Raw genomic sequence first — 16,626 nt, forward strand, 5'->3', positions numbered from 1 at the left:
CTTTATTTTTTTAAGGAATGATCACACAACATTTCTTCCATGTTTTAATTTTAATAGTAAATCCCCTTTGTTTGCCAAAAAGTTTAATTTTCAATCATTTAAAGATAAATAAAAGTAATGTTTTATGCCTTCATTTGATAACCAGATACACAACACAGAATTTCTGAGGAAAAATAAAACATTTCATAAGGCTATTTTAAGAATAAATAACAATAAAACATTAGATGAGAGAAAATAAAACATAACTTTATAATTGTCATTTTCTTTAATCATAGCTATAATTATAATAACACTTAAAATATGTTGCGTGTAAAAAGTGTTTGTTTCATCCACTTGAAGGGTGGGTACATTGTGTGCACAATGCACATGATCAGGATGGTACCACCTCCGCCGCATTTTGAGAAAGGAAAAACCCTGTTTGCAGGACTATACATTATTTGGATAATTAGTCAAAAACAACAACAACAGTTATGTCTGATTCTGTTGCATAGAACTGAATAAAAAAATAATACATTGATATTTAATATTAATATATTTTCTGTCCAATTTTCTTTCAATAAAAGTGTGGTTATTTTATTGGCTTGTGTTTTTTAAATTCTGTGTCATTAAAATCGAGTTAAATTAAAGTCTTACAAAACTACTTTATATTATTGAATAAAATAAATAATTATTACAAAGCAGTTTCGGTTTTCGACCAAGCACATCCAGAATTCTCGGTTTCGGCCCAGAATTGTAATTTCGGTGCATCCCTGTAACTGCACAGAGTGCACTGTGTTTGCAACCACATGCTCCTTTAAAGGATTACACACACACCAGTATGCAGAGAGACATTTAAGAGGGTTTATTCTCCAAATAACTTTAAATTCATGTTGCTGAAAAATGTGTTAATAAATGTTGTGTGTATGGACTCTTGTTTTTGTTCCACGTTAGCTCCCTGCCCACTAATTTTTGCCTCTTACAAAAGCCACAAAGCCTTCTAAGTTGCACAATGTTTAGGTTTTATTATTATTTTTGTATTACTATTATTTTGATTTATGTCTTAGTTTTAGGTTGTACTGTGTTTACCTTTTTTAAAGTAATTTGAAATTGATTTTTATATTTTTATATATTTGTATTTTGAATGTAATATGGCAATTAAATGCACTAAATGGGTTTAGTTTTATTAATATATGCAATTTCAGCAATAAAAATGTAAATTTTTCTAAACAGGAAACAAATTACTTGTTCATTTTAAGAGACCTGTCTTATTTTCTCTTGTATATTTAGTATTGCGCTTTAATAAAGAAAAAGTTATTCTTATCAGATTACTCGATTAATCGATAGAATTTTCGGTAGAATACTCGATTACTAAAATATTCGATAGCTACAGCCCTACTTGAGAGTAGACTTGTAGGTATCTTGAGATACTATTACACTAGTTTTTATAAATATTTAGAATTAGCATTAATTTTTATATTTTTGGTTTTAATTTTAATTTAGTTTGAGTAATTTTGTTGTGCATCTTTTTTTTGTTATTTTTTAATGTCTATATAATTTTTATTTATTTTAATTAGTTTTAGTTTTTTTCAGCACATCAAGTTAAATAAAAAGGAAAAATCTTGCCTTGGCAACTAGCTAAAATAATTTTATGTTATTACTTTTTATTTCAATTGACGATTATAGTAACTTTTTATGGTTTTAGTTTTAGTTTACTAAAATAACCCTGACTTGAGCACATTTTGAGACAATGTTGAGATCTCTTCTGACTTCTGAATTACTGGAGAATTTTACTCAGGATAAAAATCAGAGAAGCAGGGCATTTCATTAATGCATTTCCATTAACTTCTTATTTCTAAGAGAATTACAATAGATACTATAGAATTCAAGATGTTTCTTTTCTATGCATTTTATTCTATACAATTTAATGTGTTTTAGAGTAAAAATGAGAGCTGCAATGAAACTGAAATAGCAACAGATCTTATCTACCATATTATAATGTACATCTGAGTGTAACTATAGATCTATAACATGCATTTATAATAGATAGGGTGACTTTCCATTTCATGCCGACTTTAACACTATATTTAGATTCAAGAAACTCAAAAAGCTGATGGACAGGTAAAACAACATGTATTTTAAATGCCTTGATGTGGTGGCACGATAAAGAACAAAGGACAAGGGACACTGTGTTGAGCCGAGCAACATTTCAACTGGGAATGTTTAGCGATGTTTAATACAGGAAATATGTTTAGGATACGCAGGGGGAATTACCCAACTATTGTACATCCAAGCAGGACAACAGCTTCCTCGTCTGAAATCCAATCTTTTCAAATTTGAAATAAGACTGTTTTCTCTGACTGTGGTCGAGAAGACACAGAGATCCTACAGTTTGGATATCACACCTATGATCAAACTCTTTTTCCTCCTTCTAATGATGGACGTGGGTAAGTGACAAAGGCCTGGCATATACAGTTCCTGGAACAAGCCTAAAGTAAAAATGCTCCAGCCTGTTTTAGGGATTACTATTCACAAGAAGTTTTGTTATTCAAATCTTTAACGTGGCAGCCTACAGATATATGACCTGGATATTGCAAAGTCGAGCTAAATAAAAACACAGAAAACTTAGATGATCAAGCTTCTCTAGAACTTTCATTTAGAACTCATCTAGAAACATTAGCATGGTGCCCAGATTAGACACCAAAAATTAGCAGGAATGACATGAGTTAATGTGTAACGCAATGTCCCGTACTATTTATAACACTCTGCAATTTCATTTTTTACCCTGAGGGAATCCTTGCTTTTGATTGACAGCAGCTAAGAGTCTCTCTCCTTAAGCATCAATGGTATGAAATCCACTGTGCAGACAGAGGAATGTGAACAACAGTCCAGCCCTTCCTAAACACAAACACTTTCTCAGGTGCTGTACCGCCCATGAGATTACCACAGATACTATACGCCGTTAAAATCAGGGTGTAGACAAAACTAGGAGCAATAGGTAACATTTTCTGGGTTTAAGTCACAGTCTGCATGACTTGTTGCACTTCTTGTCACATGATTTATCCAAAAAAAAAAAAAACCCCAAAAGAATAATTCAGAAGGTATGTATAACTATCCTTTGTGCATTTTTATGCAGTTAATTATTTACTGCAAGCCGATAATGCCATGTGTGTCATATTTTTTAAATTCTGTGGTGCTGTGAAAACCTGACTCTTTTTGCTTGAAAATTCCAACCAGCATAGATACAGCCAATCATTTAACCAATTTGGGGGCGGGACTATCTGTTTGGGGGAGTGGTCAGGAAAACCCGTTTGGACACAATCATTACAGCAATTACTGCATATAGAATTATGACATGCAAAGACGTAATACTCTTTGTGTAATTATGAACATTTATGACGAATGGTTTCTGTGTCAATGTCTTTTTTTGCAAGGCAGTAATGGAAACCATTTGCTTTCCTGAGTCAGCCTGACCTTAATGCTGCCTCGCATACATCAGAATAATCATAAATAGTAGTTTTCTAGTTGGAAATTGGACAAGAACGACCTCTCAAGCTGTATTTACAGCTGATAAACTCAAATTTCCGAGTTGGCCGGGCCATAAACTTTAAACATGGCAGAGGAGTAAACAATTGCGTTACTGACTGTTAATTTTTATTCGTTTTCCCACAACATCACAACATTTACATATATAAATAACAATTTGATGCATATTGTATGTATTTTACACACTGAAAATAGCATTTATTTGACAATGATCACCAGAATTGTCAACAAACGTACTATCTAGATATGTGAATGTATACAAAAAGTGCCTGTAATGTTTATATGGGTGCTTGTAATGTTTATGGGACGCTATATTTTATTGAAAATCTGTTGGATAGTCATGGAATATGTGACTTGGGGGGGTAGTGTCCCCTTTCTTAGGTACTAATTTAGGTACTAACATGTATTCTTTAAAGTATTAATATGTAACATTAAGGTACACATTTCAGGTACAGGTACAGATTTCCTCAAGAATTAGGCAAGAATGAACTTGGTCCTCTGTGATTCCTATTCTCGTAATTACGACTTCAGAAGTGAAAAGCAGGAAATTTCAAAAAGCATGTGAAGGCAGAATAATTCCATACAAATAATGTGACTGTAGCCATCATGTAGAAAATAATATACTACTGGTCTCATTTGCACATTTTACCACTATATATTTGTAAATACGAAAGTCCTTTAGACACATTTCATCAGATTGTACATCAAACACCATCTGATTCTAAATGACACTGAAAGGATGGCTGAAGTGCAACAGCATGTTACACAGAAACATCACTTCTGTCTAACATGTCGATAGCCAAGGAATTTACAGCTATAATGAATTCAGAAAGAAGTGATTGTAGGGTGCATAGAGGGGACGGCATGCTGCTGATTACTTAACCAAATTACTTATCAACCAATGAAATAGAGGCTGCAGAATCAGTGGCTTAAACTTCATCCTCTCTTTTCACACACACACACTTTTTTACAGAGGGGCCATTCAGGGGACCCAGCAGCTCCCCCTCCCTGTTACATCACCAATCATGGCCTGGAATCCTGGATTACTTCATTGAAAACTAAAAGTCTAAGAGTTTATAGCACACTGCAGCCATTATCTGCCCATCATCACTCAGGTACATTTTCTTCCCCCTCTCTCAAACATATGTGCACATTTACATTCTGTAGCAATGCAACAACCTTAAAATAGACTATGTAGCAATCAAACTCAACAAGAACAATGAACATGTTTTTGCTAATTAAAAACTCATCACCACAATTCTAGATTGTGTTGGTGATTAACTATGCCGCTGTGCTCTGGGTGGTTTTTACTGTGGTAACTGGTAGGGCTACATGATATTTTGTTCCTTCCTTCAATGCAAGTTTTTTTAGTCTGCTTTTTTTTGTCGACCAGACGAGAATCTTAAGCACAAACGGCAGCATGGCCACACTAAAAATGTGTTGCCATGATCTTGTTGAAGTTTCACATCCTTTTCTAAGAAGAGTGGAAAACACTCTTACACTATCGGTGAGGTGACTGGAAGTTCACCATTTATTACAGTGGGTACTATTCCTTTATGATAAGGATTAAAAAATATTCTATGTAATTCACAAGTAACACTTTCTAGCTAACATTTTCTAACTGACCCTTCGCAAATTCCCACCCTCCTTAGTTACTGTTGCTATGTCCGATAAGCCATGCCGCTCTCTCACTATACATCATGTTCTCACGCAGTGAAAAATACATCGTGGAGTTGACAGACAAGACAGAGCAGGTTACTTCTGGTATGAAACAAAGTCTCAGCTTTCAAATTTTGTCATAATAAATTCAAACAATAAATACCATTTTGTGGCTCTTTAATGTGTTGTGACAGATCGCTGTAGCGCCTCAGTTCAAGCGGCGCGCGTGAACCGATCATCTTTTCATATTACTTAAAGCACGAAATAAACATGAATGAACATCAGAAGGTATTTTATTTCAACCACGGAAAGATGTCAATACTCACAATTTTTCAAGTTTTAGTCCACCAAAGGTAATCTCCTCACTGGTTCTTGTGTGATGACATTATGACATTTAGTCATATGACACACAAGAGCCAATGAAGTTTCATATTATTGATTTGGGCTCTGTCGATATTTTCGATTTGATTTGAGAATTAACTTTGGATTACTTTTACGCTTCCTTCTTGAAACTTTCATGCTTCCCAAAATCCCACTCACTGTTATTGTATAAATATATATATATATATAAACATCTGAAAGATTCTTCACTTTTGGATTGGATTTAATTCTCCAATAGCAAAAACCGAAACTTCCCCTATTCACACCTGGAATCGCACAGAAACATGCCCAGTGCAAAAGAGAACCGAGAGCCCTTGAGTGCTACTCTCAATCTACCGGTTGAGGAAGTTTATGTGTGTTTTTCAGCCTTTTGAAACTACTTTCCATAAGCAGAGAAGCTGATATAATATAATATAATATAATATAATATAATATAATATAATATAATATAATATAATATAATATAATATAATATAATATAATATAATATAATATAATATAATAATCCATCCGTCTAGGGCGTTTTCCTGCCTTTGACACAAACAGACGCCAACATCTTGTGATCCTAAAAGTGATTTGGCAAATGGATAGATGGATAATATGATATTATATAAGTGTTTCACCATGTTTAATAAAATGTTTGGCATATAAACAGATCTGTGGTGTGACAAATTCATTACTACAAATATGTAATCTCTCAAAGAGAAACTATAATAATCTAATAATAATTAGACAAAAAAGATAAATTAAACAATTTCAAATAGTTTTCAATGGAATATACCATGATGACACACTGCAAGACAGTGCTGACATTGCTTGAAATTTCATGGCAGCTGCCCAATTATAGCATACAGACCCTCCAACATGCAAGGTCTTTTCCTGTGGCGTCAAAACAAACTGGTGGAACTTCCCATATTTTGTTGAATGGAGAAAGGCAGAATAGTTAAGATCAGCCATGCTGAAAGGAGCTGAAAAAACAACAAATGGCTCAAAACTGCACTATTTGTCTCCAATTAATCTGGTCAAGAACTAACCAATATTGATCCAATGTCTGTATAGTAGTGAGTTACTGGGGGAGGGGAATAGCTGAACATTTGTTTCGAACAAACATTCATCAGTGTATTACTGTGCTAAAATTAATCTTCCCACCTATAAAGTGCCGTCCTAATTACTAAATGAAGCGCAAAGATATTAATGAGCACATCAGCACAGAGCAACGGCCACACAGATATAAACACTACAAGCAGACACAACTCAGCGACAACACAATAATTAATCGGTGTCCTTTTGCACTGCAGAATTTGTATTTGCATATTTAAACGTTATTTTATAACACATTAAAAATGTTGTAATTGAACAAGAATTACAGATGCAATGCGCTGACAAAAATGTAGTATGCACACTGTTTTAAGATTGTGATTACTTTGCTGAGTGGAGCTTTTGCAATGTTTTAATGATTAAGTGGAGAGACAGGCAATGGGGATATACCTGCCAAATATTTGCACTTGGATTCATTTACAAAAGTAGTATTACTCTAAATTTTCAGGACTCGATTGGGCATAAACTTGCATCTGTCGTAATCCTAAACTACTCCACCTATGCTAATCACACTCACGCGTGACGCTCCAGTCGTGCACATGCACTAGGATCTGAGGTCTTCCAGTGCACAACGCTGTGTGAGATGCATTAGCATAAGCTGACCTACATATCCGGGACTGCACACCAGCGCTACGCATTGTGCCCGCCGAACTGAATGGCACCTCAGCCATGCCACTGCTGAAGCCACCATCGCTATGGAAACCAGAACTTCACTGGCAGGCCTCCAGAGTTTTTGTGCTATCCAACCAAACTAAAACCCATAGAGAAGACAACATACACTAACAGATCCGCTGAAATGGACACTTCTAGGAAAGATGTGAAGAAAATGACTTTTTATGCATAATTATCTTAGTAGCAGCATGGATGGCTCTTGGCTCTTTGATGACATTTGTGTGTGTAAATCACACATTGACTGACCACTAATTTCAGAGAGTGATGTTAATAGCTAGCAAGAAGTACCATGGCGGTACAATGTCCCAGTGATGCATTAGACTGTAATACCATGGAATTTTGATATACGGGTCAATAATTAATAAGGAAGTCTAGATAAAAAAGAGAAAACTCTCCAAAACATACTTCAAAGATGCCAAAATTCTTAAAAAAATATAATCTGCTTTCAAATTGTTAGAATTAGTTAAGTGGTGTAACCACTGTGGTGCAACCAAATAAATACTCAAATGAATAAATTTTCTAATAATTTACCTAATAATATTTTTTTAATAAAATTAAAACATTTTCAAACACATAGGTTACACACACACGTTTACTTGGCTATCTAAATGGGGACATCCCATAGGCGTAATGGTTTTTATATTGTACAAACTGTATTTTCTATTGCCCTACACCAACCCTACCCCTTACAGGAAACTTTCTGCATTCTTACAATTTTAGAATTATTTATTCAAAAATACCAAGTTCAAAACTCAACTTGACTCTCCATACATTGATTTGGAAAAATTTTCAATGATATTTTGTATCAAATTATACATAATTATTAATAACTTATTTTTATATAGTCAAAAAACATATGTTTTTATATTATTCTGCCAATTATTATAATTTTTTTATTCTGCCATTTATTTATTTATCTGTTTATTGACTTATTACTTTTCGTTCTTACAATCTCAAGAAAGTTACATCACCTAGATGAACCTTCTGTCTTTAAGCCCAAAAATATTAAAATGTCTTTTAATTTAGAAATTAACATAATAGCCTACACAATACAACATAATACATAATAAAAGAGGTGCGTTCAAGTTGGATGCATTTCAATTTTAAGCAGGGTCGTGATATTATCTTTCACGTTATCGTGATATCACTCATTTTATGCATTTATAGTCTGTAAGTAGAAATCGTGATACAAGTTTCATATCCCCAAATCGACTCAGTTCTGTCAGATTGCTCAGGAAGCGCAGGATTACTCATACCTTACAGCAGGTGTTTGCACAAGTGAAAGTGTTCCGTCTCCACACGCTTAGATTACAAAAAGCTGCCAACGATATCCCAACCGGTAGTAAACCGCTGTTTATAATCCATCTTTGTAATGCTGCCTTGCTTTAATCGTCCCTCCGCAGGGAAACAGGTGTGTTTGTGGGAGTGGCTGCAAACGCCTGGTACTGTACCTCCCTACAGTGCCACTCACACTCACTACGGCACTCGGCAGAGACTCACCTAACCTGTTGTGCTCTTCATTTGACTCTGGTAGTACGCTTGAAAACCCCTTCCCCCATACACAGTCAAATTAGCAGGCTTATATTTAGATACGTGCAGCATGTTTTGGTTCTCTCAAAAAATAGCGAGGTAAACTCTGTACTAACTCTAGTATACTAATCAAAGTTTTCCATACGCACCGTATAGAGCGTCTTGAGCCCGGCGTGCTAGATTAAACGGATGAAGAAGCCGGTTCTGTGCCGGTGAGGGGCAGCGGCCGTACACACAAACAGACAAGCAGACCATTGACATGCAGATCACTTGGCAGGGAGCTCCAGAAATGGAGTCTGACTGGGCGTTTGATTAGGGTCGAAACGTCGCTAATAACTATACATTCTCTTCAAACGTAGAAATATAACAGCTATATACCTTTTTGCGATTATTAGGGGTTAGGGTTGTGACCCTTCACCGTCTGACTCTTCATTTTATACCTGGCCAGTAAGAACAGCTTTTAATTTGCTTATTAAATGAGTAAAGTTTCAAACGTCGTTATCAGTTACCACACAAAACTAGTGAGGCTGTAACCATAGCAACAGTAGTTCGCTCGAGCGTGCGGTTAGGAACTGAACTGAAAGAGTAAGCTACTATTTTTATTAATCATTTACATATGTTTACATGTCACAAGTATGTCACAAAACTTACGTTTAGTTGCTTTAAAATATTAAAAAATTGTATGGGGCTCCAAAACAGTGGGTCCATGCACGAGATTCTTCAAAACGTTGATAATTTCTTTAAAAACACAATTAAATTACAACAAAACGAACAGTGCGTGAATAGCCTATAACAAATGTTCATTATTAGGGTAAAATCCCATAACGGGGAAGGTTCTCAGAAATAACGTTTTGGCAAGGTTCTCTCAAAGTTATGAACAAACGTTCTCCCGGTAACGGTCTTTTAAAGTTTTCTGGTCTTGTCCAGTGTTGCAAACTTAGCAATTTTGTTGCTAAATTTAGCAAGTTTTCAGACTACCCAAGCAACTTTTTCTTCCAAAAGCACCTAGCAACAAATTTAGCAATTTTTTAAAATTTATTTGGCAACTTTTAGCAACTTTTGATAAGTGACTCAGACACACATTTTCCATCCTAATTACACAAAAAGAAAACCAAAGATGGCTAGCAGTACACACATCAGGTGAATTGAATTAGCTGCTATTTGAATTTCTTCAATATAATAATAATAACAACTGAATAATTGAATAATTGTTCATTTATGATAGGCTACACTTTGTTATAGCTTGTACTTGCGATTGTTGATCAGTTAGTATGCTGTAAGAAAAATGGAAGATATAGGCTGCTAGTAATTTTCCAGGACGTTATCCATTATTCATTGTAACCCTGTAACCCAAAAACACAATGCGTAATTTAAAATGCAGGTAAAAACCAATACGAAAAATTCTTTCATATTAACATAGTAGATTGTGCCCTATTTTTACAGCCTTTTCTTGGAGTGTAGCATACTAACTACTACTGATACACTGCTTAAAGCATAATTGTTGAGAATGTGTAATATTACTAGTTTAATAGCTATTTAAAAAAAAAAAAAAACTTAAATTGTAATCATGTTTTTTAAAATACAATTATTTATATTTTAATATTATATTATGCATATTATTTTACAAACAAATCTAAATTAACATATATCAAATATATATTTTTGCTGAGATTTGATGTTGTGACACAATTTTGCGCCGTGATTACGCAATGACGTCATCGTGCAATGATATCACAACGTCATTTAGCAACTTCTAGCGACAAATTGACCTTCCTTCCTTTTAGCTGGCAACACTGGTCTTGTCTGGTCTGGGACCAGTTGTGTAAAAGGTTTAGACTAGTCTTACAAGTTTCTTTAAGACTGGTTATAATTAAAAAAATAAATAAATAAAAATAAAAAAGATTTGCTAATGCTGTTTGCTAATGGGGCATTTGTGGATACATAATATTTTTAGATTTGTGAATTAATATCGATTATAATTAGACCTATGGGGTAAGATGTCCCTATCCTGACATGTATTAGTAGGCCTACAATAAAAAAATGTATTCAGACACTTATGATAGCTACACTGCAGAGGAATTAAAATATCCATTCTTTTACAGATAATTAATGAATTAAAAAATGATTAAACAAAAAAACATTTTAAATCAATCAAATCCAATCAATCAATAAGTCAATAAACCATCAATCAAATGTTGATGTAATACATGCATTTCTACACCAAAATTTAGGGACAGACAAATTTTTCTTTCTTTTTTTGGACCCATGAGACGACATCACTTCCCCATGGTTTTGTTTTTGTAGGTTCAGATGCTATTTTGCAGACAGTGCCCCCGTGTGGTCAAGAAAAGCAGCTAAATCATTAAGAGCACATCGTTGTAATGAATTAATAAGCTACATCTAAGGCTTCATCGATTGTAAAGAGAGAACACTGCTGACTGTCACTGCAAAAAATGTTTGGAGGATAATATAGAATTTTTTTTTTTGCTACATAATCATAAATTGCTGTTTAACTTTACTTTGCACATGAAACATTACTTACCATATTCTTATCTGGTGTGACGGGCATTACAGTCATATCATTTTCGGCTTTTGAGGCTTCAGGTTCTCTTACTGTATCCAAACTCTCATAAACATTCTCGTCTTTATTCATGGCGTTCCAGACGTCACCCCAGCCAGCTCTATTGAGCATCTGAATATCTTGTTCCAGGGCCTTCGAGTCCATCCGAGGCCTTTCTGTTGCATTTACAGTTGATTTTATCTCCATTTTAGAGGATTGAGGTGTGTTAACTGTATGGAGAGGTGGCAGTATGATAGAGGGTGGTGCTTCCCCATTAGTTGGAGAAGCAGGGTTGGAAGGCTTGTCTTTAATGGTGTCATAGATCTGGAGTTCAGGCACAGGACCGGTCTCTGCTTCAGTCTTTATGGGATCTGGATCCAAACCTTTTGGTTCAAAGAATTCCTTTGGAATAATATACGTTGATATTCTATGGCCATCCTTCTCCGTGTCTCGTTTTATAGAGGCAGGGACTCGGAGTGTGACTTCAGTGGGCTCAATGATGATGGGAAGACTATCAGGAGCTGTCTCTGAGGTGGACTTGAGGTATTCACTTCCACTAAACTCTTCCGGAGGGTCCAGTGGAGTTTGGTTGGTCTCAGGTGGGAGTTCGGTCACATAGGTTGCTGGGATGAAAAAAGGCTTGTCAGTCTCATCCCTCTGAACGTGCCACCAAGTTTCATTAGTCTTGGCAACTAGGATGTAGTGTTCGTTGGGTTTGATGGACACCTCTCTGCCATCTCGAGCAATGTATTTGTATTCATAATTCACCAGAACCTGCTGTGAAAGTGACATAGTGGCCCACTTTTGTTAATCCCAAATCTGTTATGTGTCTGGTGTTCAGTGCAAACAGGAAATCAGGGTCTGTATACAGTCATCATGAAATCTGAAGATGAAGGAGAGAAAAAACAACAGGTTATTTGTATGAAATAAATCTGAAGTTTAGACAAAACAAAAACACAAAACAAAACAAGAACAGACTTGCTAGAAAAAAGAATATTAAATAATGCAAAATGCAAAACAAAAATGAACATAAAAAAACTAATCGGAAACAATCAATACAATGAAACAAAACAAACAAATAAAAATCAAAAACACAAAGCACAACTATACATAAAGACTTACTTCTGACAATAATATAAAATAATTAAAATACACACGCACACACACACAATCAAAACACAAAGTGAAACTTACCAGAATATAAAAGAAAAACAAAACAAAACACAGAACAAAGCTAAAAATTCAAAAGAGAGAACAAAACTAAACATGCAGATTTCGTATGGGCAAGACTATTAAATAGACTCAGGGTGCTTTTTTTAACCACCTAGCAACCATCCAGAACATCCTCACATCAAGAAAATGTGAAATTATAATTTCAGATTATTATTAGTCAAATAGAATATTTTTATGTACAGTATATAAGGTGAGTGTGCCACTTATAGGTATTGTGCACATTTAGAATAAAAAGGCATGAAGATAAGGGCCCTTCCAGAGTATTTACCCTGAAATCTACTCATTTATATTTACATAAGAGGTATATGATCAAATATACTGTTTATTAGCTAACAAATATGACTTTTTTAAGGGGTGGGGCTATTGTATTCACAACACAAAATATTTGTGAAACAGAGGAATGCAGACAAACCAGGGGAAGCACAGGTGTGTCGGAGAGAGAGATGAGAGAAACCTGTCACGTTTTGTAAGAGCACGGCCTCAAAACTGAATATTTTCAGTGAAGATATAGTTCAATACATTTTTTACTTTCATGAAACCAGAAAGCAGAGACAAATTTATGAAAATATACAAGCACGAAGGGATGACGTAGAAGAGAAGTACTAGGTAATTGCTTTTATTTAAATGATAACAGTACATTTACACACACACACCGATTGATTGATTGTGTGTGTGTGTATCTATCTATCTATCTATCTATCTATCAGCACTAATTTTAATCTTGTCTTCTGCTAATATCTTAATATTGTAAATCATAATATCTGTTGTATATCTTTAAAAACTAAAGGCAAAACAAAGTGAAACAAAACAAGAAACAAAACAAAATAAAAAACAATACAAAATAAAACCAAGCAAAACAATAAAAATCTATATCTGTCTATCTATCCATCTATCTATCTATCTATCTATCTATCTATTTTTCTTTTGAAAGATATTGCCTTCAAGGCAGTAATTTTGTTTGTGACTTGTAGCACAGTGCAAAAGAGAAACTACACTGTGTTGTACTATAAATAAGTATATTACTTAAAATTATGATTTGGAAGCTAAAGAAGTAGGTTTCAAAGTAGTTTTCAGAGTTGTTTAACACTTGTGGAATCAGATATGCTAAAAGCATGTAAACATAGAGTGACAGATGCACAACACTGGCTACAGGAAGTGAGTGTATTTTGCAGAGGAACGCTGCACTAACCCCAAACCTACACAGAAGAAGAGGCACCAAAATAGGGGAAACGTCAGCTCGTAAAACAGGAAAACACACCATGCTATGTGCAAACTGCAATCTCGGTTTCATTGAGGTTGTTGCAAAATACTAATTACATAATAGATTAAGCAGATCATTGGATGTTTCTGTTATGACTGATTAATTAATTAAAACTGCCACACCAGCAGCTGCTGGCAAAGACGTGAGTGAACGTGTGTTTTAGGTACAGTCATCATCTGCTGTACCTTCATGGAATGAACTGCAGGCAGTTCACACCTCTAATGTCAAGAAAAATGTGTCCAAACCACTCGTAGTAACATTCAGGAGTCCTCGCTGTATCCAGCAACTGGTTTGGAACTGGAACAATGTGTTGAGATGATTGAACAATTATATAAAAAAATCTACATATATCTCGCAATATTTTATATAATGTAAATAAATAATGTGTGTGCATATAATACTTACAGGATAGTGTGTGTGTGTGTGATTATTTGAATATGTTTTGCAAGAAAATACTATTTCAAGTGTTTCTACTTCAAAATTGTGTTAAATTCAGTGCTACTTGCTGATTATTTTGGAATTTAAAATTTGTTATAATTTGACAGCACAAATTTTAATCTTGTCTTTTGCTAATATCTGAATATTTTAAATCATAATATCTGTTTTATAACTTTAAAAACTAAAGGCAAAACATTACAAAAATAAAACAATACAAAATAAAACCAAGCAAAGCAATAAAAACCAAAGCAAAGCAAACAAACTTTGTACATGGTTGTGAATCAGGTCTTAAAGTACAACTAAATGGAAGTGTCATTTGCCAATATTATTATCAGTTCCTGATGTACTTATTACTGCAGGAATATACAGATAGCAAAAAAAAAACGATACAACTTTATTAACAACTGTTGACAGTTGTTCATAACAAACCTATAGTACAGATTGTAAGCGCAGAGATATAACACAGATAACTTACCCTCAGAGAACACAATAATCCCTCGACGACGACTCCTCTGAGCTCTGGGAATAATTCACTTTAGTAAAAAACTATCATCTCTCTCAGTTTCTGGTTTAATCCAGGACGCCTCAGCCCCATACTTCAGACCTGTAGTGCTGCTGTGCCGGTGCGAGGAAAAAATGCGGCCAGATTTGTGTTGCTCGACGGGTTTCAGTGGAAGCGAGCAGGAGGGGTGTGTGTGAGAGCGTACACACATCAGTCCCGATACAACTGCATATTAAACCATCATTGTATTTACAGTCAGCCAGCAAGCGAAGGAACAATTGTCCAAAGCTGGAAAAACTGAGAAATGAGGAAGCAGAAAATAAAAAAGAGAAACTGTGTGGAGAACTTGTCAGCGCTGCTGTGTTTTTAATCATTGCCATGGCAACACTGACAGAGGCGTGAGTATGAAGTGAAGGGCTGTTCTTCGCGTGTTTCATTCAAGACTATTTCGGCTTTATGACTCATGTTTCCAGTCATATTTGGAGTTTGCAGACTTCATACATGGGTGTTGGTGCGAACACTCCGACTTTATGGAAGCTTTTTAGGTTCACCTCACAGTCGTCAATGGTGTTATTCTCTTGTTGGTTTTCCTTCAGTCTGTGCTGCGCTGATAACGTGGTCCAGGTCAACAGGAAATGACATGCCCACTTTTCAATACAGTACGGTTTTGAAGTATGGGGTGGGGTTGAGGTAGAATAGGTTATCATTGAGAAAAAGCCATCCACATATTCATGTGGAAGCCAAACTTAGATTAGTAACTAGAAACTAGACTAAAATAAAATCTGGTTGAATATTCCTGTTTAATTTTAAAGGTGCCATAGAATGCATTGATATAATATTTTAAATTGTTCTCTGATATCTACATAGAAGGTATGTGGCTTAGGTAAGGGCAAAAATTCTACAGGAACGGTTTTACATGTGCATTTACAACCCTAGGATTTGTCCCTAGAATTAAATGGTCTGTTATTACCTCATGAATAATAATTTTGAGCTCTGCTCTGATTGGCTGTTTCACAGTGCTGCTCATTTCAGTAGCTCACAGCAGGAAGAAAACACAGGAGGGAAAATATATATTTCAATACTTTCTCACGCAGTTATATAGTTGGGTAATTATACTGCAAATAAAATGCAGGCATCAGGGAGCCGCTGTTAATATGCTGGAGCGGCAGTACTTACCACATATTTTAGGATCTGTAAATCATTCGCCATCATCCTCAGTCATCTCTCCTTACTCTGTTTATGTGGTAAGTGAAATCTTATGTACTGTAATGTAACAGGCTACCGTGAGCAAGGAGCTAACCATGTCCCTTTAGTGGCTTGCGTTATTTTATTAGAACGCGTTATTTGTTTTCTGTGCCTTTCTCAATACAGACACCAACCCTTCCCTGCACTTCACATCCCCTGCACAGCCTGGAACATAACATTTATTTCCATGATCTGCCATTTTCGCTGTTGTCCTCGCTTGTTTCTACAATACTGCAGAACTTCTGGTGATTCAGCTGTGTAGGTCCGGCTGGCCTAGAACATGGATGGGTATATGCAAATGTTCTCAGAACTGTGAGATATAAACTCAAAATTGCAAGATATAAACTACAAGAAAAAAGCCGGAGTGAGATAAAAGTTGCAATTACATTTATTTTTTGGCATAAAAAAGGAAGATAAATTCAGAATTCAGAGAAAAAAAAAGGCAGAATTCTGATTTTATGTCTTGCAATGCGGGGGTTTTTTTTGGTTCTTTTTTAAAAATTACCTTTTTATTTTTTAAATTCT

The 16,626-nt window shown here is 35.0% G+C and overlaps 1 protein-coding gene across 1 annotated transcript in view; it reads right to left on the reverse strand.

Annotated features, from left to right (window-relative positions):
- The window catches only part of arhgap27 (Rho GTPase activating protein 27), a gene marked incomplete at its 5' end in the record, with an annotated part of 34,401 nt that extends 22,172 nt beyond the window's left edge, over positions 1–12,229 (reverse strand). The window contains one exon of the mRNA XM_058793935.1: positions 11,405–12,229. Coding sequence (XP_058649918.1) covers positions 11,405–12,229 — 825 coding nt within the window. The remainder of the gene's footprint in view (positions 1–11,404) is intronic.
- Positions 12,230–16,626: the final 4,397 nt, after the last annotated feature.

Source organism: Onychostoma macrolepis, chromosome 12 (genome assembly GCF_012432095.1).
Source record: "Onychostoma macrolepis isolate SWU-2019 chromosome 12, ASM1243209v1, whole genome shotgun sequence".
Taxonomy (NCBI): Eukaryota; Metazoa; Chordata; class Actinopteri; order Cypriniformes; family Cyprinidae; genus Onychostoma; species Onychostoma macrolepis.